General features: G+C 42.2%; 1 protein-coding gene across 1 annotated transcript; it reads right to left on the bottom strand.

The window, feature by feature from the left end:
- Positions 1 to 20,893: 20,893 nt before the first annotated feature.
- On the bottom strand, positions 20,894 to 24,669 carry PRR15 (proline rich 15; the record flags this gene model as incomplete). The annotated part of the gene is made up of 1 exon (XM_083874090.1): positions 20,894 to 24,669. The coding sequence occupies one exon, from the start codon at positions 24,667 to 24,669 to the stop codon at positions 24,307 to 24,309; it is 363 nt and encodes a 120-aa protein (XP_083730216.1). The 3' UTR covers positions 20,894 to 24,306.
- Positions 24,670 to 26,474: the final 1,805 nt, after the last annotated feature.

Raw genomic sequence — 26,474 nt, 5'->3', positions numbered from 1 at the left:
GAAGGGTGACTCCACAACCTCTGTGAGCAGCCTATGCCAGTGCAGGTCATCCTCACATTGATGGCTGCACTAGGTGATATTTAGAGGTCCCTTCCAACGCAAACCATTCTATGATTTGAAAAGTGTTTCCTGATGTTCAGACAGAGCTTCCCGTGTTTCAGTTTATGCCCACTGTCTTGTCACTTGACAACACTGAAAAGAGATACATCTTCTGTGTATCCTTTGTTCAGATATTTGTACACATTGATGAGAAACCCCTGCTGAGGCCTCTCTTCTCCAGACTGAACAGTCCCAGCTCTCTCAGCCTTTCCTCATACTCTGCAGCCTGGGATACTGTTGGACTCTGGCTACAATGCCCAGCTTGTTGTCCAGGACTCTCTATGAGTCATCCTGTTCTCCCTGCAATCATAGAGTTTACAAGTAAAATTTATTAGGCCAGAAAATTTGTGACTAAATAATAGCATGCTAATTTTTAAGAGACTTAGCTGCTTGAAACTCGGCCAGCTAAAAAAGGTAGATGTGTTAATGCAATCATTTCTATTGAGTTTTCTGAATGGTGATAAGTCAGAGTTGTGCAGTTCAGGTCGTTCTTGTCTTCGTAATAACCAATGTCAGTGGTTCAAATAAAAAGTTACCTACTTAGGGCTGTTTCTTTTAGAGCAGGGCATGGTAGTAAAAGCTATGTCATCTACATTTAAATGGTTTACCTCCTTGATTAATTCACTCTAAAATAAGAACTACCTTTGATTGCATGATCCTTAATATTTACTTTGCATGTGTTATTATGGCGATATTTTCATCTGCACCGTCATTTCTAAGCAGTGCCATACACCTGCTGCCTACGGGAGCTGGAAAATGGCATTAATTCCCTTTTACCACTTGGTGGCGATCTCTTAAAAATTATGGAAGCTTAAAGTATCTTGCTCGTTCTTATAATTTCTGTATAAATAAAGGAAAACTCAGACATAAGAATTTAATACATCAGAATAGCAGTCATAAAGTCTGTCTAAAAGAAAACAATATACTAGAGTCTGCTTTTTAGGCATAAGTCTCAGCAGATCTGTCCATGCTGAAAACAATATCAGTTTGTAATGTCACCTGTGCCAAAGTATTCAGGTACTACAGAGTTTATTATGACTTCTCACAAGAAACAAAAGGCTTTCTACAGATGTAGAAAGAGATGTAACTCACAGCTTTGAGGAAATGTTTTAGGTGTAAATCCTCGGACTGGCATGTATTTCAAAGTGAATTGCAGCTGCTTTTCAGTCACTGTTGAGGGTTTTGTTGTCAGTTTTTTGAGGCTGACACATATACACATAAGCAAGACTTTTCTGTTTGCACTCTGAAGGGACTCTGTCATGTCAGCAAGTCCCAAATATTTACCTATTTATTATAAGAATAAATAAAGATTTAGACTCACTCAACTCTCTAGGAATGTAATGTTAAATTATCTGATCTACATTTGAATTTGTGTTTTCTTTTATAGAGTTTTGCAAATACTACTGAGAGTGAATGGTGACCATTTTCTTACAAAACATTGCTGCTTCCTAAATTCAAAGCTCTTCTGATTTTTACCATACTTCCAGTATATGCAGTGCTGCTGTGCATGTTCTTTAATATCCTTTTCTGCATTTAACAGTAAGAGTGGAGTACCTGCCCAAAATACATTTCATCTCATTCTCTGATTATTTAGGAAGTCACCAGGAAGATCTTACCTTTAATGAAGACCTACCAACTGTGGTTCTGAAATACACCAATTCCTTTATCATGCCCTCAGATATGAAAATGGAGGAGGCAATGTGATCAACAGGACAAAGTAAAATAGAGAAATGTTTTTAAGAAACCTAGCACTTAGCCTTTTCAATATACTGAGGGTATGTATTGTCCACAGACAGTGTTTATAAATTGGTTTATCTCATAGCCTTAAAATGCCACAGTCTGTATAGAGGCATGGCTGTATACTCCAATTGCTTTTAATTAGTTGAAGTTTAGTTGAGCTGTTCAAAGGAGCTATAGGTTAGATACAAAACTAGCAGCTGGTCATGCATCCTCTGACAAATCTCCCAGGTCTGGGAAAATTTACAAAAGTGATACCTCATAGATGGGTGCATTATTTTACTGCATCTATTTGAAAAAGTATTTGTAGTTTAAGGATTATTCTGATTGATGCTGAGATATAATTGAAGAAGTCTTTTATTTATAGCTATAGTTCTGCTGAAGTTTTTAACAAGTGTTTTAAAACGCCAGTGATAACGAGCTGCATAGCACTGCAGTCCTGCAGCAAAAAAATTAGATTTTATATAAGGTGACCACTACCTTTTCCTAACTTAATCAGAAGCCACAAGACATGCCCATTTCCTTTTGACAACAATTAAATGTAGAGATACGGATTTCAGGGAATAAGATAAATAAGTTGAGCCTGGACTCTGCCAACTGCAAACAAAAGCACGAGAGCAAAGGTTGGCACCACACCCAACTACCCTTAGCTTGCTTGTTTTCATTTAGTCAGCTTAGTTACAGCTGAACAGCGTGAGATACACCTTCTTCAGTCACAGGACATGCTGGGGAGATCAACAGGACCAAATGGACAAGAGGCTTTGGATCTTCACAGGTTTTGTCTCTTCCTTGTCCAAATGAGATAAGAAAAGAAGTGTCATAATTTTTCAAGTTCATTAGAAGTGTTCAAAATAGGAAACTATAAAAAAGCAGTATCACAGAAAGCAAGAAAAAGCCCTTAGCATAGCTATGAGATGGGAGGACTGCGGCTCCTTTGCCAAAGAACTGTCTCCAAAATGTTTGTCCCTATGTAACATTATTACAGTAGTCATTCCTGCCATGCATCTCACAGAGTTATGTCTTCATTGCTGTCTTTTGGATTTCTGCAGGAAATTTAACTCTCTGGGTGCTGTGGAAATGCAGAATCACCCTTCTGAGCAACCACTTGGCTTTTGGCCTAGATGTTCTTGCTGTCACTGAGCAAAATGGAAAGGAATTATGACCACAATAAAGCATTCAGCTTACTAATTGCTATTTAATTGCTGCTCAGAATTTCCATTGCATTAGTTAGCAATGACAGTGTTGCATACACACCTGAAAGCAGCAGCTGACTCTTCAGGACGAAGGGAATGGCAGTGTCTGGCTGTGTGAGTTCATGTGCATGTTTGGAGGCACTGGACTTCTTCACTTCTTCACTATCTTCACCAAAGGAATAGCCATGGAGCCTGGGTGCTTCTTTCCTACAGACTTAAAGTCCCCAGAGGATGTACATATCTTCCAATACAAAAGTTCTCTGACAATGGGCTTCCATCTTCCAAATGGAACTCCTGGATTTTTTGTTTCCATCCCCACTCAGAAAGTCTCCTCTCATAATGTTGAGCCTCATCAGAAATGCAGTCTGAAAATGCAGGATGAAAAAAAGAAAATTAAAACAAAAGCAGAAAAGAATCATCTACTTCCCTTCTCTAAAAGGAGGGAAGAACAGCACACAGGGAGAGCTGGGGGAGACAGTAGGACTAGAACCATAGGCAGCCTGCAGTGCAATCCAAACCCAGGACACAATCCATCAGAGGCAGTGGCTTCTCATGAGCAGAGTGTGGTTGTGGTTATAGTGGGCTGAGATGTAGCAGCTAGGCAGCATTTCAAATGCTTTCAGAGCAGCACAAATCTTGAAATGTCCTCAGTTCTGTGCACTTCAGGATGGCAGACCTGCACTTTCCATGCACTGCACTCTATATCTCTGTTTCTGGCACTGACAGGTTAATAGCTAATTCACATTGTGTGAGTCTGACTTTATTGTCCTCTGCAGGCTCTAATAAAAAGAAGGAAAAATGATCCAGAAATCCCATCAATATGGTCCCATCAGCAGGAGTCGAGGTGCCTTCCCTATGTGTGGGATAAATGTGAACATTCCCTTTCCTTCTGCACTTCCCCAACACCATTCTGTGGCACAAAGGGAGAGCCACCAGCACATACGCACTGCAGAGACTTTAGGAAGGGCACTCACTCTGTAAGCACATAACACTGGCAGATGTCCTGGTGAGGTGTGGATGACATTTTGCTTAAGGTAGCATTAAGGAATACATAGATTCAAATCTATTTTCTGTCACAAGCTTCCTGTCTGATTTTGGTCAAATTACTTCATCTGCAAAATAGGGCATAAAATAATTTCTTTCAAAATCTGTTTGGGGTAGAGACTCTCTCTGAAACATAGGTGCATAGTATTGACTACAAAGAAATGTGGATTTTATTGAGAGTCTCTTCACATGCTTGTAACATATAATGAAGTAATAAAATAGTAGTAAGGGGAAATTTTCTTAGTAACAAGATTATCTGGGTTCAGGGATTACCTTGGTTAATGTATTTGACTTCACATAAACCACAAATTAGGAGGTTTTGACAAACATTTTCTTGCTTGAATTAAAGCCTTTTATATATAAATAATTTTATTACTACCTTAAAATTGCAACGATTTTATAAAAAATTACATCTTATTTATAATCTGGGTTTGCTGCCATCCTGTCCCAGATCTTGTTATATCTTTGTCTGGGAGATGAAGGAGGCCAAGATCAAAGTTTTGTCATGCTGTGGCTCCTTTGTTAAGCTAAATAGATTGAACTCTTCTTGTCTCACACTGAGGTCTATTTTCTAGTGCTTTAATCATTCTTGTATGATCTTACATGATCAGCTTTCTCTCTAATCATTCCCAGACAAACAAAGTAGATGTTTCTTTAGAAGTGGCTACACCATTGGAATGACAGAGGCAGTATGCCTTCCCCACTCATTTTCACCATTCTCCTGCTCACACATCAAGGTTTATGGTACATACTTTGGCCACTGGAAGCTTGCAAAGAGGGGTTGCCTTTCATGGTCTGAATACCCCATGGTTTCTGTAGGAATTGGGGTTCTTTTCCATGTATTTTTTGATGTGACCAAAAGACCCAGACTGGTCTTTGTGCATGACACCTCTTTGTTTTTTACCCACTATCTCCAGTCTTTGTTTAAGCTCAAGACTGCAGCAATTGTTAAGACTGGGAATTATTTTTTGCTTCCATGTCACTGATGAAAAATGTTTAATTACATAGGAATAAGAGCCAATTCATGTCAGATTTTTCTGGCAACATGACCATGTTAATTTCCTACCAGCAATGAGATTTTGGACATGTCAAGTATTAACTATTAAAACATTTTAATTTTTGTTGGTATTCTATTGACTATTAATAAAATAGCTAGTGTTTTTTCCATTAATATTTCTGCATATAACAGTTTCTATATCTTACCAGCCTTACTTTATAATCAGGGTATTTAGGGATTTCTTCTCCTTGCAATTTCTCTATTCAGGCTTTAAAACAGAGATCTGAACACTTTTGAAAGGGAAAGGCTAGTCCCATCTCCATCGTCGCATCTCCATTGTCCTGTCAAGGGGCAGGGAGGATGGAGGCATGAGTATACCTCAGAATCAGAGAATTACAGAGCCAATTAGGCTGGAAACGACCAGCTCATAAGTTCAGCTCATGAACCAACATCACCTTGTCAACTAAACCATGGCACTGAGTGCCACATATCCAGTCTTTCCTTAAACACCTGCAGGGACAGTGACCCCACCACCTCCCTGGATAGCCCATTCCAATGTCTAATCACCCTTTCTGTGAAGAATATTTTCCTAATACCCAACCTAAACATCTCCTGGCACAGCTTAAGACTGTGTCCCCTTGTCCTATTGCTGGTTGTCTGGGGGAAGAGACTGATTCCCACCTGACTACAAACTCCTTTCAGGGAGCTCTGGAGGGCGATAAGGTCAGTGAGCCCCAGGACATGACCAAGTCCTGCTATCTGAAGGAAGCTGGACAAACTGCTGATCAGCAACAGTGAGGACAGCAGGGTGCAAGCTCTTCTCGCAGAGGTTGTGCTCCCTAAGGAGCACCTGTCTGCACCTACGTCTTCCTGCTTCAGGGACATGTTCCCTCCTGCTTGGGAGTTTTGGCGCAAGTTTACCCAGACATCTTTTAACCTGCGCTCTACCTCCCACAAAAATCAGAACTCTGTGAAATCTGTTTACAAGGAAGCAGTGAAAGCTTGTCTTCATCTTGCTGTAAGGAGACCCAGCCACATTAGATGAACAGATGAACCTTCTGTGGAACCAAATGCACGGCCAGCAAATGCCAATTCTTGCTCCATACTCTGAAAGTCCTCAGCCAAAGACTTTTGCTGCTATTTAATAATTGGATTTTTATTGCTAATTTCTAACCTAAGTTGGCAGATTTACTGCTCTGAGGCTGTGTTTGCTGCTGACAGATGGGAATGTGAATATTTGCTGTCTCCTTGGATTTGTGCAGCTCCAGGGTGGGCACTGTGTTTCCTGCTGTTTAAATGAAACATCCAGGAACTGCTGCAAGGGACTGACCTGAAACATTCCCTTGTGTTGATTCATGCCTACTTCAGGGTTCTCTAGATGCAGACAAAACTATCTAAACAACATTTTTACTTGGTTAGGAAATGAGTTGCTCCAGCTCAGGCAAGAAAAGGTAAATGTTTGTGGGCACAGTGTGAAATGTACTGGGAGAGTAAAACACATGAAACTCAGAATCTTCCCACACTGGTTTGCTCTGGACCTTGGAAACACCTGCACTCACTGGTTCTTGCTGAGATTTTATCTCCTGCTTCTTCATCAGAGCCAGTTGTTCCTCTTAGCATGTACTTTGCATTTATGGCTTCAGCTTCTCCAAGGCCAGATGGCTGCAGTCCTCAGAGTCATTGTGGAAAGGGCTGAGTTTTGGCATTTACAACCCCTTACAAATCTTACTGCTGAGAATGACCCAACATCATTCCCAATAAGAGGCTTTCCTTTATATTACTCTACCTTCCCATAGTACATGCCAGGTATCATGAAGGTGTTACGGCCTTTGCTGGTGTGAAAAAAATCCTAGGTCCCTACAGGGATTGCAGTTATTCAGCATGTTTCCCAGGACAAAACAAATCTTTTACGCATGATCAGCTTCATATAAATTTCTTTCCTTGGTGGGAATGCTCCTCCTGTGTCCATAAAACAGCCATCAGAGATAGACAGCTACTATTTCTCCCTTTACAACCAACTGCTTGGAAGGCTGGAAGGAATCTGAAGAGATCCCTGCCTCCAGCCTCCTGCCCCAAGGCAGTGTTAGCTGTATTTCTGAGAGGCCCTTATCTTAAAGCTGAGTACAGCAAAGGCAAGCCTTCCAACCTCTGCTTTTTCAAATGTCAAGCCTAAGCTTCCACTTTCAAGTCAAGACCTATTACTTCTTGTATTAGCTACCAAGGACACAGGAAACAGATTATTCTATCTTACAGCAATTTTATAGGTGTTTCAAGATCATTGCGTTTCCTGTTCTTTCTTTTCCTTTCTAGATTAAAACTCTTTAATTTCTCTTGTCTCTCCTCATATATCATGATTTCTAGGCTTCTGCTCATGCATATCAAGTACCTCTCATAAACTCTTTTTACTTACCCTCCCTATTAACGCCTGAAGGATTCAAACTTGGATGAATACTCCAATTGCATTCTCATCGGTGCAGAACTGATTTGAAACATTGTTTCCTTGGCCACCCTACCCTTGATTCAACACCTTCCCTGCAACAGTTTAATAGCATTGTTGGTGGGTAAAAAGCAAGTGTTTAAGGCACCTCAAGTAAGAGCATGGCATTCTTCATCACAGGGGTCAGAATGCACCTTCAGGAAGAAAAGAACTCAGAAGCTTGGACACATGAAACCATCATTACTTTTCTACTTTTTTTTTTTAATTTTTTTTTTTTTTTTTAATTTACATTGTTTTGCTTTCAAAGAGACTTCCGGCTGTTTCTGCAATAAACTGGAGAACAGTACATCAATGCCTTGTCAGTAAAATTATAGGGATCTTATGCTCATTAAGGATATAGACTCTTCAGTAAATTACTGTCATTCTTTATTTCATTGAGCAGCTTCTGTGATGCAGCTCGTCCAGAACTGCAGCAATTCTCTCTGCCCTGGTTGTTCTGCCACCCCAGCCTGTCATTTGCACACAATCTTTGCACTACCTTCCTGGCTTCCTAACAGCCATATTCCCATGGTGCCTAATAACAATTTCCCTCTAAACTGATGAATAACCTCCTCCCTTTCTTCCTTCAGTTCCTTAAAACCAGCAGGCTGCTTCATCTGAGGTCAGCTGAAACCTAGAATAGACGTTTCAAGAACAGCTTGGGGAATACCATGCTTTTTTCCCACTGACAACAGCAGAAGTTGGATGTCTAAAACATATTAACATTTTAAAAAATTAAATAAGAATTCTATAAAGCTCGGTTGTGAAACATTACTTGGTCTCTGGATTATGTGAAAGGTTTTAAGATAAATGGTCCATTGTTTTTAAAAATGGATTTTTAATCCTAAAGGGTGCTGTTTGTAACTCCCTGAAAATACTGGGACTCATTTCTAAACATTTTGTCTACTTGCATGAGTAATTGCATGTTTCATTTTACAGAGAGCATACAGCAGTCACACCATGAAAGGAAAAGGATTTAAAGAGGAATAGTTCCACGCTTTGTTCTGAGAGAGCCTTCTTTCTGTTGCTTTTCTTCATTGAAGTGTTCTTTATTTAAAATAGAAGACATTGAAACATATCTTGGTACTTTGTGGACAATATTCCACAGGAAACACTAAGGCATTTAAACAGATACTTGATCACTAACTAGTGCAAGAAGCAGTGACTCATGGTTTGAGTACTCAACTCAAAAAGTAATTTAAAGTATTTTCAAGGAGGAGCCCAGTTTTTCCCGAGAAAACGGACTGCCAACAGAGAGGCAGAATTTAGCATTTTAGCCAGAGCCACCAGCTCAGAGCATGGCAGTTACAGGATTGTTTTCACCTACCTTTTAATTTCTCTTGGAAATATCCCATCTATTTACCAGGAGGCCACATTTCCCACCCACTTTTCAAAACTTGGCAGATGACAAGTGAAATTACATGGCTCATCAGGACCAGCTTTACCTTCATGCTCTCCTCCAGCTTTCCCTTCTTGCCCTTTTTTTGCATTCACTATTTACATTCACAGGCCATTTCACAGGGGCACCACCACTGAAACTTTGGTCATGGGGCTATTTTTTATTTGGTTTTTTGTTTGTTTGTTTGTTTTTGTTTAATGTGAAACAATTAGATGTCTTCAACCCCAAAGCCTGTTTGCTAAAACATCTGCAGTAACTGATCCTCCAGCTGAACCAAAACATCCATTTCCATAGCAAAGGGACACCAGCTTTGCTCCACCTGAATTGTCAGCTTTCAGCTTCCCCAAAACACTGTACTCTCTCTCCCCTTTCAAAGAGGGAATGTATGCTGATCAGTGAATAATGCCTTTGCTATTGAAAGTATGTGACTTAACCTGGAGGGAATATGCCAGAGAAATGAGTGATTTCTAAGTTAGCACTTAGGATTTCAGAGGGTGGCATTGTTGTGAGTAATGAGCTCATGGGAAATGCAGTTGCAGAAGTGAAGTTTGCCAACAGGAACAGGATTATAGAAAGTGAAGTTCAGTTGAGTTGAACTCAACCACAGCTGCAGGAAGGTGTTGGGTTTTTTGTTTAGTTTGTTTTTGGGTTTTTTTTTGTTTTTTCTTTAAACAAATACTGGACTCTCAGCCACTTCTTTAGTAAGTATTTAATCTTTCCTTAATTCAAAGTGCAACATGTAAAAATAGTGTGAAAATATGGCACAGCAGAGACATGTAAAGCTGTCCTCACAAAAATAACTTTTTTGATGCCTTTTACCAGGGGAAATTTTTAAAAATCATTTAAATTTTCTTCAGGGAAGTCTTCTCATTCTAAAAAATGAGGCTACTCCAGTGTTTGTCTGCTTCATAGCCATTAGCTAACTCATGTTTGTAAAGCACTTTGAATTCCTCATATAATGAATGTTACTAGACAAATGAGAAAGTGTGGTTGATCTCTGTTAAAGATAAATCACTCTTTAGTCTGGATCTTTCCCTAATCACGAAAAAAATTCTTTTATCAGCCCTCTCTAGCACAAGGGTTAGAGCTGTTAATTCATTGAGGTTGGTAATATTTCGTAAACTCTTAGTTCTTTGAAGTCTGATTTATTTTCAGAGATTAATCTAAACCTGTGAACTTTAATGCACCTCAGACCTGCAGTTTAGGCATATCCTAATTTTTAAGATCCTATACAAGAATTTGTTAAACCAGACCAGTTGGTAGCAAGACCCTAATCTCAAAGCAACTATTTGACTATAACAGAGAAATAACCTTTTAAACTCCTCTAAGTCGTGGCGCCAAGACTCTGCCATGACCTGTGTTATGAAAATAACATAATCTGTGGCAATATAACAGTACTGAGTTAGTATCAATAGTCTGACAGAGCATAGATAACGAGCACATCATGCTGTTTTAAAACAGCTCTCTGCCATATATTTACAAGGGAATGATAGATGGCTTGTATACTTTTTATGGGACTCACAAGATAGCATGTATCTTCCAGCACTATCTGATGTACAAACTTAATTTCAGTATTTGCCTCTCAAACAGACAGATTTATGACTCCCAAGTGCAGCCACACTGGATCTGAGCAAAGGTCTGTCCAGGCTGATAGCTGGGCTCTGTGGCAGCCAGTAGCAAATGTTTGGGACGAGAGTGTAAGTATAAAGCAAGTGCACAACTCTACTTCCTCTGGTATATCCTGACAGATCCTACCAGACTAGCTAGGGCCTATCCGAGAGAGGGATTTAATCCCTATCTTTGTATTTAATAGTTCTGATGGCTTTTTTTTTTCATGTGCAAATTTATTCATAACACTTTCCTCAACTTATACTTTTTGTCTCCACAACACCCTATGGCAAGGCGTTGCACATCTTAATCCACTGGCTATGAAAAATAATTCCCAACTGCTTTAAACCAGCTTTCTCAAGCTTTTGCACAGACAGAAAATAATGGTGTTCTCCTCACCTTTCTTTGCTGTTTTTGATTTTGTATAGGTGTGTAATGTCTGTTATGTTACTATTTTTGGCCAAGCAAACGTGCCTAATTTCATCTTGAACAAAAACCTTTCCAAAACTATGAGAGCCTCTTCACCTTTCTATACACCTTTACTAGTCCTACCTTCATTTCATTGAAATAAGGATCAGAACTGCCTTTGACAGTCACACTGTGGCCACATCATGAACTTGCAGTTTTCATGTTTGCTCTCTGTTCCTTTGCTGATAAATCTTAACACTTGATTTACCTTTCTGGACTGTCACAGGGTACTGAAATGGCATTCTTGCTGAAAAAGCCAACACAACAGTTTCAAGCTCTCTTTACTGCACAGTAATAATTTCTGGAGTTTACCATTACAAGGGTTATTTTCCTTGGACCCATTACTGTACTGACTTTGGCTTTCATCTGTCATTCTGTTTATCAACTCTTCAGATTGTAGTTTAAACTCTGACTTTTCTGAATAATCAATAGTCTTGTCACCTCGCCCTCTACTACCTTTTCACCGAGAGCTGCTTCCAGCACTTGACTGTTTATTACCCTTTAAAAGTTTTGACGTCTAAAATATTATTGATTCATGAGAGGACTATTCCTCTTTCAATTAAATAATTTATTGCCCAAGTAACAAGGGAATCATTCCACTCAGTTTTGATTGCTGTGGAAGACAACTTCTCAAATCCACGCCCTTTTTATATTTACAGCTTCAGTCTTCACACACAAGAATTGAAAGAAATGTCTTTCTTTATATATAACAGCTCTGGATGCTGCAGTCGAATACGTATAATTTTAAAATACATACAGTGATTGCTGCACTCTGAAGTTAAAACATTGCTTTAGCCATATAGTCCTATGGTCCAGTAAAGCTCTCCATGTATCTACCAGTAATTATTTGTTTTCCAAAGCAGCAGGAAATGAAGATGTCTCTGCATATAAATTTTGGACAATAAAAGCAGAAAGAACTCATAATAGTTCTCTTGTCTCTGAGGCCAGCAGGGATTGTTGGTATACTCCTCCGAGTATCAGATATCAACAGTATAATAGGAAAGCTTTTCTGTCCTTAGCAGCTTTTCTCAATCGGGAAATTAAATGTCCTTTCATCCACTAGCCATAGAACAGGATTAGCTTTTGTACATTACTACTTAAAATGCCAATAAAGGATTTGTTAATAGGCATTGTGTCGTGCTCATAATGCAAATAACAACAAAAGACAGAATGAGCGTCAACCCTGCTCCCAGTTTCTTAGTGGGTGCTTTTCTTACCATACCAAAGCAGACTGCTTGTCCATCAAAGAGCACACAACATGCATAAATATTTATGTCCAAACCAGTTTCATAATGAATGTCACTTCTGAAGACAGTATACTGTCACACCTTGTTCCTTTCTGGCAGGTTTCCCTGCTGTGTCTGTGACCAACACAGAGCACATGATGTCCTGCCCCTCAGCTGCTGGTCTTCCTGCTCCTTCAACTTTCCAGTTCCGGCACATTTCACAGTTCAAACCAATAGCATTTGTAGCACACATGGCAAAATCACAAAGAATAAACTGTATTCCCCATGCTCTGGTTGGTGGAGAGACAGACTTTGCCCTACAGATTTCTGGCTCCCCCTTCCAGGTGCCTGCTTGGACATTTTCAGGAGCATACTGTCAATGGGTTATGGGTCTTGTGCCATCCCTTCTGTGGAGCTGGAAGTGTGCATGAACACAGGATGAGAAACATCCCTTGATCAGCTTTTCTAAGCCAGTAAAAAGCAGAGCTACTCAGCACATGCAGATGGAAAATGAAAAAGCCTTAAATAGAGAATACAGAGTCAAGGGCCTTTCATCTATGCCATAGCAGCTACAGACAGCTGAGCAGAGACAGCAACAACTCCACCTTGTGAATGGAGCTACTAGGGAAGTTGACAGAGATTAAAAACTATATTGGTGCCCACTGAGATTGCTCCAGGCCCAAGACAAAACCATATCAATACAATGGACTGGTGAGATGCCTCTGTGCTATTTTTTAAAGCTCTCCACCACTTCTGGCAAGAGTGAACCATTCATCCTTTGTAATGCCTTAAGCACCCAGACATACTTTTACACAAGTATTAAGAACATCAGATTAAGTCTTCCTCCCCAAGGAATCTAATAAAATTATAGGTCTGAGTTACTTCTGATTTAGTTATATGAAGTACTCTTAAATTTAAGACAAATTAAGCTAATCTTACAGTGTGTTATTAGTTGTGGACAGCAGACAGCTGTTTAAAATCTGTGAAAGTTGTGTCCTTTGCTGAGCCATCACTGTCAAGAGGAATGCCCTCAAACATGAAAACTAACATTTATGCCATCATTGCTAATGTATAAAGCTTTAGGATATTTATGTTTATCATAATTAAAAACCTGATTAAAACCTCTTGGAATCTCCTGGTTGTGTTTTCCCTTGACATACCGGTCTGCAGTTTCAGCATGGCTCTCAAGACTTCAGAGAGCAGAGTGAGTGTGAAGACTGATGCATCAAAGAGCAAAGCTTTAATTGTTATGGAAAGATTAAATCCTCCAAACAGGATCACTCCTGACAGAAAATCAGAATCAATAGCAGCAGCTATTTTCAATGCCCAACAAATAAAGCTTGTAAACTGCACGTTTTCAAACTCACAGGAAGATGAGAAAAAAATTTTGTCAGTGGCAGGTTGTGTCTGGGATTCACAATTCCTACAGGTTAAAATCTCAGTAGTTACTAAAAGTCAGCTGTCTGGTTTCCTTGCTTCAACTTGGTGAAATGATTTACAATAGCTCCTACTCCAGAGGTACTTTGAGTTCCTTAAAAAAAACCTTTGGATTTTTTTGTTTGTTTGTTTTGTTTGTAAACAGATTGTGAAATACTTATGACAAAAGAAGCATTTTTAGTGCCCCCTTGGGCTTACTACAGTGGTGTAAAAAGCCATTCTCTGTGAGACTGAGGCTGTTGCTGAGGAATCCTACACAATCACAGAATATTCTCAGTTGGAAGGGATCCATAAGGATCAAGTCCAGCTCCTAAGTGCATGGCCCATAGGGGGTTAAATTCACAACTTTGGCATTATTGTCACCGTGCCCTAACAACTAAGACCTAGAAACATAAACTATGAACATAAACTAAAAGAAGCAACTATGTGCCAGGTCAGGAAATGATCAGTGTTAAACAATTTTATGTACACATGAAAGGGTCAGCTTCACGTGGCTGGAATTGTACAGGTAAAATTCTCACTCTTCTTGCAGATTAAACTTTTACCAGGGTGTACTCCAGATCATCTTAAGGTTACAACACAACTTATTTAAAAAATATTTCCCTCGGTATTTAAGTTTAAAATCTGTGGTCATCAGAAAGAGTAGGTGAGTGTAAAAGCTACCTTCTACTGTAAAGCAAATGTTGGAGATGACACATCTGTGTGTCTCCACTGGGAAGGAGATGAAACCTCCCAAAGGATGTGGGTGAAAAGCCTTTCACATCAGCCCCTCCCTATAGCAGGAAGGACATTTTCTTTTACTGTGTAATTCTGAATATTTTATTGTTTGAACATTGGACAGTTTAATTGCCATAAACACCTGCATGCCATTTCACCCTGCACATGCCTGGAGCTGTCTTTCGTGTTTACTGTTGGTTTGTTTTGAGTTTTTTTTAAATGTCGAACATGACAAAGCATTTTAAAGATACTTCATGTTCTAGCGCAGGCACAGGAGCTCCTGCCAAGTACTCATTCACCCCTAGGAGCAGAAAGCCATCCCTTCTGTTCATGCAGCTCCCATGCAGAGGAATTCAAAAGCATTTAGGAAATACTATCTGCCTGTGAACAAGTACATGATGTGAAAAAGTACAGGCACAATTAGATAAAATATGGCAAAGTTATAGCACATTGTAGCAGTTGCAAAAGGTACCTGTTAGGTTTGAACCAGAGAGAAACCAGCACTGACAAATGCACCTTTACTGTAGTCTTTCATAAAGGGTCATTGCTCTGGTGCAAATTACTTCTGGTTTGATAGCACAGCCATGTTCCCTAAGGAATTTCAGTTTTGGACTCCACTCCAAACTCAAAGCTTAGGTGCTGGGTTCAGGTGAAAGTTCTAAGGACAGTCATGAGTACTTTGTGTCCTACCTTTCTGCTGGATCATGCTTTCACCAAGGCCACCTCCAGAGCCTAGGACTGCTTCTTGAGCCCACTATTTTATCCACAAAGACACAGAGCTTATTTTCATTATTTCTTTAACAAGATACAGGTTTTTACCAGGTCAGACTAAACATCCATCTAATCCAGTACCTCCTGACAGTCATTGATAGCAAATATTCCCTTCTCATGTAAAGAGGATGAACATGGGAGAGCCTTTCTGCTATGCCCTCCCACTTCTGACAAGACATCAACACTGACTGTTTGAGAAATTCCCGTTGGGGGGTTATAACCCTGTCTTTGTACTGGAATTTGCCTAATAGTTTTTGAGCCCCATCAACAGCACTGAGATACCTAACCTGACATTTAAAGCACTTACAAGGAAGGTGGCTCCCTCAGTTATGTTTCCCTCATGTCTAAGAGGACTCAGACCTACCTCTGTCACAAGAGATACCTGGGGCCTTAAATCTTCCCAGTCTATTGGATGGGCAGGTTTCTCTAACTACCTGATATCACAAGGCATCTTCATCTTCAGGCATATTGTTGATAGCCTCTGGGCAGGTTCAGGGTGAAGATTAACAGCACAGGCTAACAGACCAGCTGTAAGGAAGACTGATTAAAATGGCACACAGGTGATACATTGCCATAAGCATAAAAAGAGGACTGCCGACATGCTTGTCTTAAAAACCAATTACATGAATGAAAAGTCTCCACACTCTCTACATGTTGGGATTTCATCCATTGGAAAGGATGAAGAGCCTCAGGTTTAAAGTCCTTCAGAGTGCACACCACTTCCTACTGGAGTGTAAGGGTACCTAGATCCCTCCCCCATAGTCAGATGCATCTTCAGATAAGATTCTGCCACTCATATTCACAAGAATTTAATGGTTGTGTTCATCAACAGATAGAGGCCTTAGACAAGGGATTCCCTCCCCATAAATTTAGCTCTGTTTAACTTTTCTCCAAGTTCTCTCCTTAGTCAAGCCTTCAGTGAACCCTTCTCAAATCTGTCAAATATTTCCAAATGATATTGCCATGCTACTTAAAGGCAGATGAAAACAGGTGGTAAAGCTGTCACAGCAATAGGCAGCAGAAACACAGCTCCCATAAGTAGCTTTGATTTGGCAAAGAAGATGAAGAGGTGCTTCTCCAGGATCCCTGTGGCACTAACACTGCTGGTAGTAGCTTTTACTTCCCATTTTGTTGGTTGAGCAGGTTCTCTTTCCTCTCAAGGGACTGCCAAGGTGCTGTAGGAGAGATGTGGCAGACTCAACCTCCTCAGGCCCAATGCCACTGATGAGTCACATGGGGTGTGCAGGGATGCCCCGATTCCCAAACAAGATAGGAAGGACAAAGTTTTCAAAATGTTTCCTGCCTGCTGATTTGCACAGATCCATGTCTAAAAGCAAATCCTTCACACACTCTGGCATTTGGCATCTTATGTGCAGACACCAAAGGCTGGGTGTATATACTGAAAATATCCCACTTGCTAGTGCTCACTGGGCATTCACATGCAGAAGTTGCCAATCTCATGAAGCCAAATTTGTGCTGCCATTTTTGCCTCTTCCCTAATAGTAGTGGGAATACTTTCCGGTATCACTTGTAGAAACTGTCACAGAGCACACAAATACCATAAAGGACCAGCAAAGCCTTGGCAACTGACCTTTCCCCAGCCTTGGGAACAAGCCCTGAAAACCTTTACCATGATGGTTCAAACCCAAAAACAACTTAAAATTGTGCTGCTGGTTTCTACTCTGGATTAAAGGGTTTCGAAAGGTGTCTTATGACTGCTGCTTGACATGGGCATTTGTTAAAGCAAATATTTTTAAAAAGAGCTTGAATAGCTCTTAATTAAATGGGTTAGTATTGTGCTGTGTGAGGGTGTGCCCCATCCTGGCTGGCAAAGCAAAACAGGTAAAAGTCAAAGCAGTAACTAACACCGAAACACAGGGAGGGATGGGGGGGCTCCGCACACCTCAGGACTTAAAACCCTCTTCAACCTTTGGTCTTGTTCTCAATGCAAACAAAAGCACGAGAGAAGGTTTCATTGGGCTTTATAAAGAAGCTGTTTAGCAGTAAAAGCTGATCTACAGGCAGTGGACAAAAGAACAATAACCCTGCCGAAATGCTACACGGGGCTGAGGTTCTGTAAGGAATAATTTCAAGTCGACTGGAAAAGATCAAATAGCAGCTGGAAAGCAAGAATATACCAGGGAGGAGGGGAGAAAGCAGCCACACTGCTTCAGCACATGCAGCTGAAAATACAGAATAAAAAATACATGTGTTATTAGGCAGCTCTTTTGCATTGTTAACTCCATTTGCATTGGAAAATAAACCAGAAATTTTCCTTTTTTACCTTCTTGTCTTTAGTACAATGTTGACAATTTTGTATAACTACACTCCCTTTTTTATGATGTTTTACTGAAGCTTAGAGCCACAAGGGTCCTGAGACACCATTGAAGTAAATGGAATCAGACACCTCAATGCTTTTGTCAGTGTGACCCTTTGACCACACTGGAGATCTGCAGCTGCACGAGGGGAGACACATTCCCATACTAGTTCACATACACATCTTAGGATATAGCTAAAGTGTTTTTCCCAAATGTCCAAGCGGGATGCCAATGCCACAGATGCAATTCCACTTCTGCCTGTCTCTGGTTCTAGCTGAAGTCTCAGCTATGTCCTGGAAGTGGCTATGATGTGTTAAGTTTAAATCATGTTAAAACTCCCACATACCCAAAGGTTCCTCTAAGAGATCTAAAACTTCAGAAAGCCCATTTGACACTCTTGCCTCCACTTTTCACACCTTGGTTTTCTTAGGTACTTTTGGCATAGTCTGATCTGTTCTCAGACCTAGATGCATAATTTTGTTCATATACTTAGAAGTTTTACTTTAGCCCTATTTGCTGCATTTCCTTTCTTGAAAATAGGGATGATGCATGCCTTTTTTCAGGAAGATTAAAGGATCAGTCTTCAGGTGAGCTCACTTCTCCAGAGTGCTCCACATCTGCAAGATTATGAATTTGAGTTTAGGTTTATGCATAAGTCATAGGCTTATCTTCTAATTTTGTGGAAACCTTTTGCAGGTGACAAGCTCAGCCAAATTATTGTTTTAGCAGAAAAAAAGTGAAAAAGCAATCAATAAAACTAGAGAGGTAATACATAGTGTGTAAGAATACTCATTAAAAAGGTATCTGTATGGTAAACTATTACAGCAGAAAAATAAAAATGTATGGGTTAAGAAAAAATAGCTGTCATCAACAAAAACAGATAATATTTTAAGTGCTTCAACAGGTCATTTAAAACTTCAGCTTCTAAAGCTTATGTAGTTTCAGTCATGCTCAGCAATGTCTGCTATTCTAATATGATTCTTCACTTTCTCACTCTTTGCCATTTCAGAGGCAATTCAGCAGATGTTAATTAACACCTGTGATAGCTAATATATTACCTAGAGGCATTTTCCTATCTACTGTTAGTCAGTGGAGAATTGAGCCAGGAACAAACCATAACTTGCCAGCCTTGCAGGAAGAATTAAACTACCTCTAAATTCTCAGCGCAGTATCTAGCCACGGGCTTGTCTCTTCCTTAAATATATGCCAGTGTAAAATGCGTCCTTGTATATTCTGTACATCTGCCTATTTCATAAATTCTACTTCTCTAGCTGTTTTAGGGTCTAGCAAGGGGATTGTTATAGCACTGGTATAACAAGAAAAGAACACAACAATAGAGAAGTCAGAAAGTGTGTTTTTTTCTCCTCCTCCTCCTCTTTTTGCAGAGGTCTGAGCTACAGAATTTCTAGGAAGTACTGTTGGCAGAATTTCTCTTTGAAGTTTACACCATGCTCCTATCCTGAACCCAATGATGTTAAACAGGACAGGTGAACCAATTCTGTTCTTTGGAAGCTTGTCACTGAAAGCACATGCCAAGATAAACACAACCAAGAATGCACAGACTATGAGGCTCCTTCTGTTTCCCAGGTAGTCATAGCTCCGGAATCAAGACTAAGGCTCAGTTCTGCTCCTGTTCATAAAATTCAGTGGGAAAGAGACCAGAAAAAGATCTATTTTAACTTTTCCTTTTCCCTTGGCCACTGAAGTGCTGCCCACTCTCCTGTCACTAAGAAGCTCTTGAGAGATCAGCGGATGGTTTATCTGCTCAAACATTTACAGACTGAGGATAAAACAAAGACCCGGAAAACAAAATGAACTTAAGTCAGCAGTGGGAAAAAAAGGTGAGTCACCAAAGTTCAAGTGCACACTACCTCTAATTTTTCACTTCAACAGGCATACAAAGACATGGTTCCTATTTTCAGTAATGTGGAGAGTAATGCTCTTTACCTCCTTATGTAAAAGGAACTACCACAATGAACATAACTTTGGATGGAGGGAAAGACCTGAGACACTGCAAACAGGCAGCAGGAGATTCACAGCATGCATAGGCTTGTGTCTGAGAATCAAGCTTATTTCCCTCATCCCAAAACATCTGATAGTCTGGTAACTAATACTTTGAAAAGAACCATTTTATTTCATTTTATTTGCAAGAAACGGGATGTTTAGATCTGATGAGGATTAATCACCAGGGTAGATTTATTGTTAAAATCTTGCCTTACAGCTATCATGGAAAGCCACTTGCTATGCCCAAAACACATATTATCTGATGTTACATTGCTTTATCTAGATAAAATGGGCAGTAGATCAAATTCATAAGCTGCAGCTGCTAATCAATATGCTTTAGTTGAAAACTACACTCAAATACTCTTTCTTAGAGCTACTTGTGAATTTCAGATGTGTCATTAAGGATAAACTACTTCACTGTTTCTGGTGTCCATAAAATTGAGCAACCTTCTCTCTTTTGTTGTATTCTGAAATGAAAAATCAGAGCCAGCAGATTGGCCATCTTATTTACAGTAAATTAGAGATGAAGGGGAAAGGTTTGCTTTTAAAAATGGTGTAATTATATGGTCTCAAATATTATTCTATAACCAACTCTCTCTTGCCCCAACTTTTAAAAGGCATCTTAGAAAACACCAGGTTTGGGTTTCTTTATTTTGTCCTACCAGACAGAATCCCAAGAGGAGCAAAATGAGCTTCCAGTTTGTGCCTGTATTTGAAACAGCTTGTCTTCTGATATCAGCTGTTTAAATGAACCAAATTAAACATGGACTTAAAGGTCAAGCATCCAGCTGCGCTGGCCAGGCCAAGGCCAGGAGTTCTGTCCTTCAGATTTTAGCCTTCATATGAGGTCATCTTGCTCAGGGACAAGACACTTGATATTTTAAATATAAAATTATCACTGGTGCCATTAAAGTGAAGAGAGAACTAAAAAAAACAACAAAGCAAAAAATAATCACCATAAAACCCCCCAAAACCAACAAAGCAAAAAAAAAACCAACCCAACAACAACAAAAAAAAAAACCAAAACAAAACAACAAAACAAACAAAACAAAAAACACCAAAAAAAAACCCAAATAAAAAACCCTCCAAAATCAAAACTAAACCAAATGAAAATAACCTACAACCCCTCCCTACTCCCCTAAAAAAACCCCAATCCTCCAAAGAGTGAAGGCTCCTCTCTTCCTCCAAACAGTAAGGCCCCCTCTCCATGCTTCCAGTTCAGTTTAAGTGGCATAACTGACATAACATCTGAGGTTAGAAGTCTGGAGGCTTTCAAGGCATTTATTCCAGCGTTTCCAATTTAGGATCATTTTCTGCAGGTGCTCCCTATAATCTTTGTTGAGGTCCAGACTGACCAGCCTACAATAGCAGGGAATGATTCACCAGGCAACCACTCAGAGATTTATTTTTAGTTTTGGCAAGAGTAGGAATAAGCAAGCATATACTTTGCAAGTTTATTTGAAAAGTTCATTCTATTTGCTAAATATTTATTTTTTGCCTCAAACCAGCAATCTGTAGTATTTGGAATAATATTAAGAAAATTGCACTACAACTGACATAGCTGAGGTTCACCTCATCTACTTATTTCCACTTATTTTGTCAATATCGTTGTTTACCTTTAAAAATATGTAAGTACTTTCTCAATCACTCTATTTCCTCAACTTATTTTCTGATCCATAATCATTATAAAGATGAGAAAAATACCCATACTAAGAGTGCAAACTGCCTTTTAATAATCAAATGCCCTGAAGTGCACTATTTTTATAACAGAGCAATTGTTGTCCAATACATAAGAAATGATTTCTACTTCAAGGGTTACAAACAGTAATTCAGGTGCTCCATAAAATGCCAGGGTTTTGTTTTTTGTTTTTTTTTTTTTTTCTGTATCAGCTTAATTAATTTACATGTGTACAGATTACTTAAGCTTTATTTGGTGCTCTGAGAAACAAGAGGCCTTCTTCCTCCTCCTGGTATGTGGGTGAGCACTAAGCTGCAGGTATTGCTGTGCACAGAGGGCAGGGAAAGTGAGACGAGGCAGCCAGCCCATTTTCTCATGGATCTAGTTTTTCAGGGGCTGCTATCATATTCATTGAAGCAAGGATTTGACTGAGCAGGAAGATAGAATTACGTCTCCTTCCCACAGCTCAAGGTCAGGATGAAGATGGAGGAACACTGTGAGGTATTTTACATGCGTTCATTGACTTCATATTCTGACTAAATTTCCAAGAGGAAAGTATCATGTGCAAGGATTAAGACATGGCTAACATTTAGTCACATATTAGCCAGTAGCGATATTGACGATTAGTAGCAGCCATCTGAACAGCACACCAGACTTCTCAAATAAAACCCAAATTGGATATTTTCTTGCGCCTAAGTAAAGATTTGTAACTAACAAACCTGAGGCATTTCCAAAGAGCAAAGAGAGGTTCACTGTGGAACAAGGCAGCTCTGAGGTACAGAAGAGAGGAGGAAACTGTATTTTCACAACAGTTAAAGGATTAAAAATGCAGAAAAGCATCTATATGAGATATATAAAACAGTAGTCTGCATTTATTCTCCAACATCTGGCTAGTTCTGAGGATCTGACCCTCAAAGAACTCACACCGAACCAGACCCAGGAGTTAAGAAATGCATCAGTGCAATTCCTGCTTACTTGTTCTTCCATTTTGGGCACATACACATACAGAAATGTTTCTTTGGACCTTAGAATACATAAACACAGGCAGACTATTTCTGTCCTGTAATAAACATGAACAGTTTGCCCTCCAAAGGTAGTATGACAATCCTGGCAGCAAAGCCATCCCCTTCTGCCTCTTTCTCTCGCACTTCCATCCTGGGTTATCTGTAGCTGGAATACAGTTCTTCTTCATCCATGTCTCTGTTTCCAGCTTTTAAACTTTCCCCCTTCTCTCTCAACCCCTTTTCCCAACATTAGGTTTGCTCTGATGGCTTCTTCTCAATAGAATGATTTCAGATGTCCCTTGACTGAAGAGGCCTCCCACAAGAAAAGCACCTCTGTGGAGAAAGTCAAAGAGCTCCCCTCAGCCCACCCCAAATCTTTGCTTGGTCAGCATGGAGTCAGCAAGGCAGTCCAAATCCAATACCTTGTAGTTTTACTAAATGAAATTTAAAAAACATGTATCTACCCACCGTGGTACACAAAAAAAAAAAAAAAAAAAAAAAAAAGGCAGCTTTCATGGAAGTCTATTTGATTCTACAGTTCCTTTGTCCTTGGGTTCCAGAGTCTGAAGGAGTGAATGACCAGTGAGCACCTCAGCAGCTACGTTGTCTGAGTTTATTGCAAGGAGCTTTCAAGGTTCATTACATATCATTATGCACATTGAACCATGGGGCACTGGCCCAGCATCTAGTGCAGCATTTCAGTGATTGTCAGTGGCTGGTTTAATTCATATTTTCAACTGGAACTCAGTTTTTATTTTGTTTCCAGTCACTTTTTATTTTTAATTGACCTCAAATGATTAGTTACAACCAAACAAAATCATAACTGCATAATAGTTGACTGTTAGGAAATAATTTTCTGTGCCTGCCACTATGCAATATCTCATATTCAGAAAAAGTCTAAAACCATTTTAACCATATAAAGTATATTTCAAATGCATTTAAAATAAATAAGTCAGTTGTTGCTACATCACCTACTATCAAGAAATGTGTAATTGCCAAGTATTTTTAGCTGATTTTGCTCTGTAAGGCACACCACCAGTACAAATCTGGTTTATTTGTCAAAAAATCCAAGAGCTCTTAGAGGGAGCAGATAACTACTTGAGTGAAAGCACATTATCTCACCATCAGAAATCCTGGGACATTTAACCTTGCCTCAAAAGCCTCAGACATGGTAAACAGTATAAACACTTCCAGTGGTGCCCAAGCCTATTTCCACATTAGAAGGGCAACCCTGCTTATGTTCTCCAGGGCTGGTCTCGTCTCCCAGAAGAATGTTTACATCTTATCACACAATTTCTTCATTGGAGCTTCATTATGCCAGTTATCACCGATTATGCAAAAATCATGTATCTCCTGGGTAAACAGCGTGAATTGCTAGACAACGTGGGCCTCCCTCTGTAACAGAACTATCTCTGCTACAGGACCAGTCTCTGAAACACCCACTTACACAGCAAGAAGAGGGAGAACACCAGCATGGTCCTGCCTTTTCCATATGGAAATGTGATGGGGACATGGGTGAAGGCAAGAGCCTGCACCTCACAATACCTCTCTTTTGCCCCGGTGGGGGATGGAGGAGGTGTTCATGGCTAAGATCAGGACAGGCGCACTTTCGGCACCGCCGGAGGTCCTCAGCCCTGAAATGAGATAAGAGCACTTTGTTCCCCCCTTTCTTCGATAAGAGCTCGGGAGATGAAAGCAGCAAAGCGCCTCCTCGGCTTGAGAGCCAGAAGGAGCTGGGTCCCAGGCCTCAGAGTCAGCACGTTGGCTCCTGGCAAGGGCTGCGGGGACATTCAGAGACCCCACCGTCGGCCTGGGGATAGCACCTTTGAGTCCGCTCACCACAGTACAGGGAGTGGGGTGTTTATTTGTGGGTTTTTTTAAAAGACAATCACATCGTCCCGCCATCGGGGCGTTTGGTATTGGCGGTGTCGATGTAACACAACGCGCGATTCCCTGGCCCGGGAGCGGTGCCGGGCTCCCGCAGTATCCGCTCAGCGTTTGGGAGGCCGCTGCCCACACGTCACCCGTGGGTCCGAGCCCAGCTGTGGGGCAGTCCCTGCCTCCGGCTGCCTGTCCCGCCAGTCTCCGGCCACCCGTCCGGTGGCAGCTCCTCGGGAAGGTCCTGCGGGGCTACTCGGCCCCCTGGTCGGCATGGCCCGGGGCGCCGCCGCCGTCGAAGACCTCGGGGCTGTCGGCCAGCAGCGAGGTGCGCACCTTCCGCCGCTCCTTGAAGCGGCCCGAGTGGGACACCCGGAGGCTCCGCCGGTTCCCGGCTGCGGTTCCCGCGGCGTCGCCGCTGCCGTAGGGAAGGGACTGCTCCTCCCGGCCGTCGGGGCTGGGGGTGTCGGCGGGGGTCTCGCTGGCGACGGGGTGCGGAGCGGCTGCCGACGCTTCCTTGTGCTTCTTCTTGCTGGTCAGCGATTTCCACCAGGGCCCCGCCGAGCCCTTCACGCCGGCCCGGGGAGCGGCGGTGGCCGCGGCGCTGTCCGCCATCTCGGGCTCCTGCGGGGCGAGAGAGGGGAGGGCGGGTTGGCAGCCGGGCACGCCGCCTCCCTCCCCGCTCGCTGCGCCGGGACCCCCTTCCCCAGCGCCGGGGGCCGGGCAGCGCTGCGGGGCGGTGTGAGCCCGGAGCGGCCCCGGGGAGGGACGGCTCCTGCCACGGCACCGGGCGGGCGGGGGGAGCGCCCTGCGCCCCGTCCAGCGGCTCGGGAGCGCCGCCCGCTCCGTGCGCGGCTCGCACAGTCCCAGGTAAGTGACGCCTCGGGGCCGGGCCGCGGGACCCGCTCCCGGCACTCGCGCCCCCCACACCCAGAGGCAGACCCGAGGGCCGGTACCTTGGGGCTGCTGCCTCCCCCCGGGACGAGCCCGGCACCCGGCGCGTCCTGGCGCTCCTGCGATGAGGCTCCTTTCTCTCCCCTACCTCCCTCCTTCCCTCTCCTCCCCGCCCCGCCGGCTCCCTGCGCAACAGGTCCGGGAGGGGACACTGACCTGCGGCGCTGCGGGAGCCTCTCCTGCCCCAGGGGAAGCGCGGCCGCCGCACGGCCCTGCGGGCCCCGGCGCGGCGGGGAAGAGGCAGCGGCCGGCGGGGAGGGCGGCAGGGCCGCTGTGCGGGGCGGGGAAGGAGCGCAGCGGCGGCAGGTGCCGGCCGGCCCCGGGGCGCGCCCCCGTGGGCGGAGCGGCGGCCCGGCCAGCCCCACCCCGGGCCGGGCGGCTCCCGCTCACCTGCCCGGCTCCTGCGCGGGACTCAGGGAGGGGGGTTGTGTCCCCTGCAGGGACAGCCGGCGGTGCAGAGACAGGGGGGAGAAGAAGAGGAGCAGGGAGCCACCAGGTGAGGCAGCGCCGTGAAATCCGGGGCTGCCGAGATGGATGCGGTGTTGCCGGCGTGCGTGGCTGAAACAAAATATCACTGCTTTTTGTTTGTGCACGTGATGGAGGTGCGTGGGTGGATATTTTATAGCCTTGAAGAAAATAGAAATTGTGGTTAACTGGCCTTCTTTAAAAAACGAGTGGCTCTGTAGGTCACACGGTGTAGTCGGATACTGTATTCAAATTGGCTTAGTATTGGCGCTTGGACTTTCTGTGTGGTGATGGATATATGGCCATACAAACGACTTCGCGTTTTTTTATTCACCAACAAAGGAGAAAAAAGATTCGCTTGTGCCACACCATATGTTAAAAGTGATGATTTGTTCTTTGGAGAACTATGCCATGCAATACACATTTGATTCCTAATGCCCTTCCCATCAACTACACCGTCAGCCACCCCAGGGTGCCTATGATGGTGCTGAAGAGTGTGTGAAAGCATCATATTTCAGCCTCATCTTCTTTTGCAGATCAACTTCTGCTATTTGCAGCTTCCCTGAATAGCCCATAAGGGTAAGAGGTATGGAAATTGGTGAATGCAGGTTAGTGAGGGAGAGGAGCCTGCGGCATGCACTATACACGTTACTCTGTGTACATGCCCTCTTCAAAGCTAAAGGCTTTTGGATAGGGAAGCATACACACTTGAAAGTACTCCAAACTGTCTATCATACTAATTAAAATCAACAGAAAAAAAAATCTATGGAATAAAACACTAACTTCCAGTGATAAAAGATGGCCTTTACATTCCCTCCTAACAGGTAAGCAACTAACATTTTCCAAGACAAAAAGCACCAGGGCATCAGGCTCTCCTTGGGCCAAGGGCAGTAGCAGACCACAGGGTCAAGTTTCTCCTTGTGACTATGACCTACTGCTTTGCTACTCACTTCTATCTGTAGAGAAAGAGAACACCACCATCTCTCCCCATCTTGTGTCCC

Source organism: Zosterops lateralis (assembly GCF_965231275.1).
Source record: "Zosterops lateralis genome assembly, chromosome: 1".
Taxonomy (NCBI): Eukaryota; Metazoa; Chordata; class Aves; order Passeriformes; family Zosteropidae; genus Zosterops; species Zosterops lateralis.
Note: the sequence above shows the minus strand (reverse complement) of the source record. Positions and strands in the feature narration are given on the sequence as shown.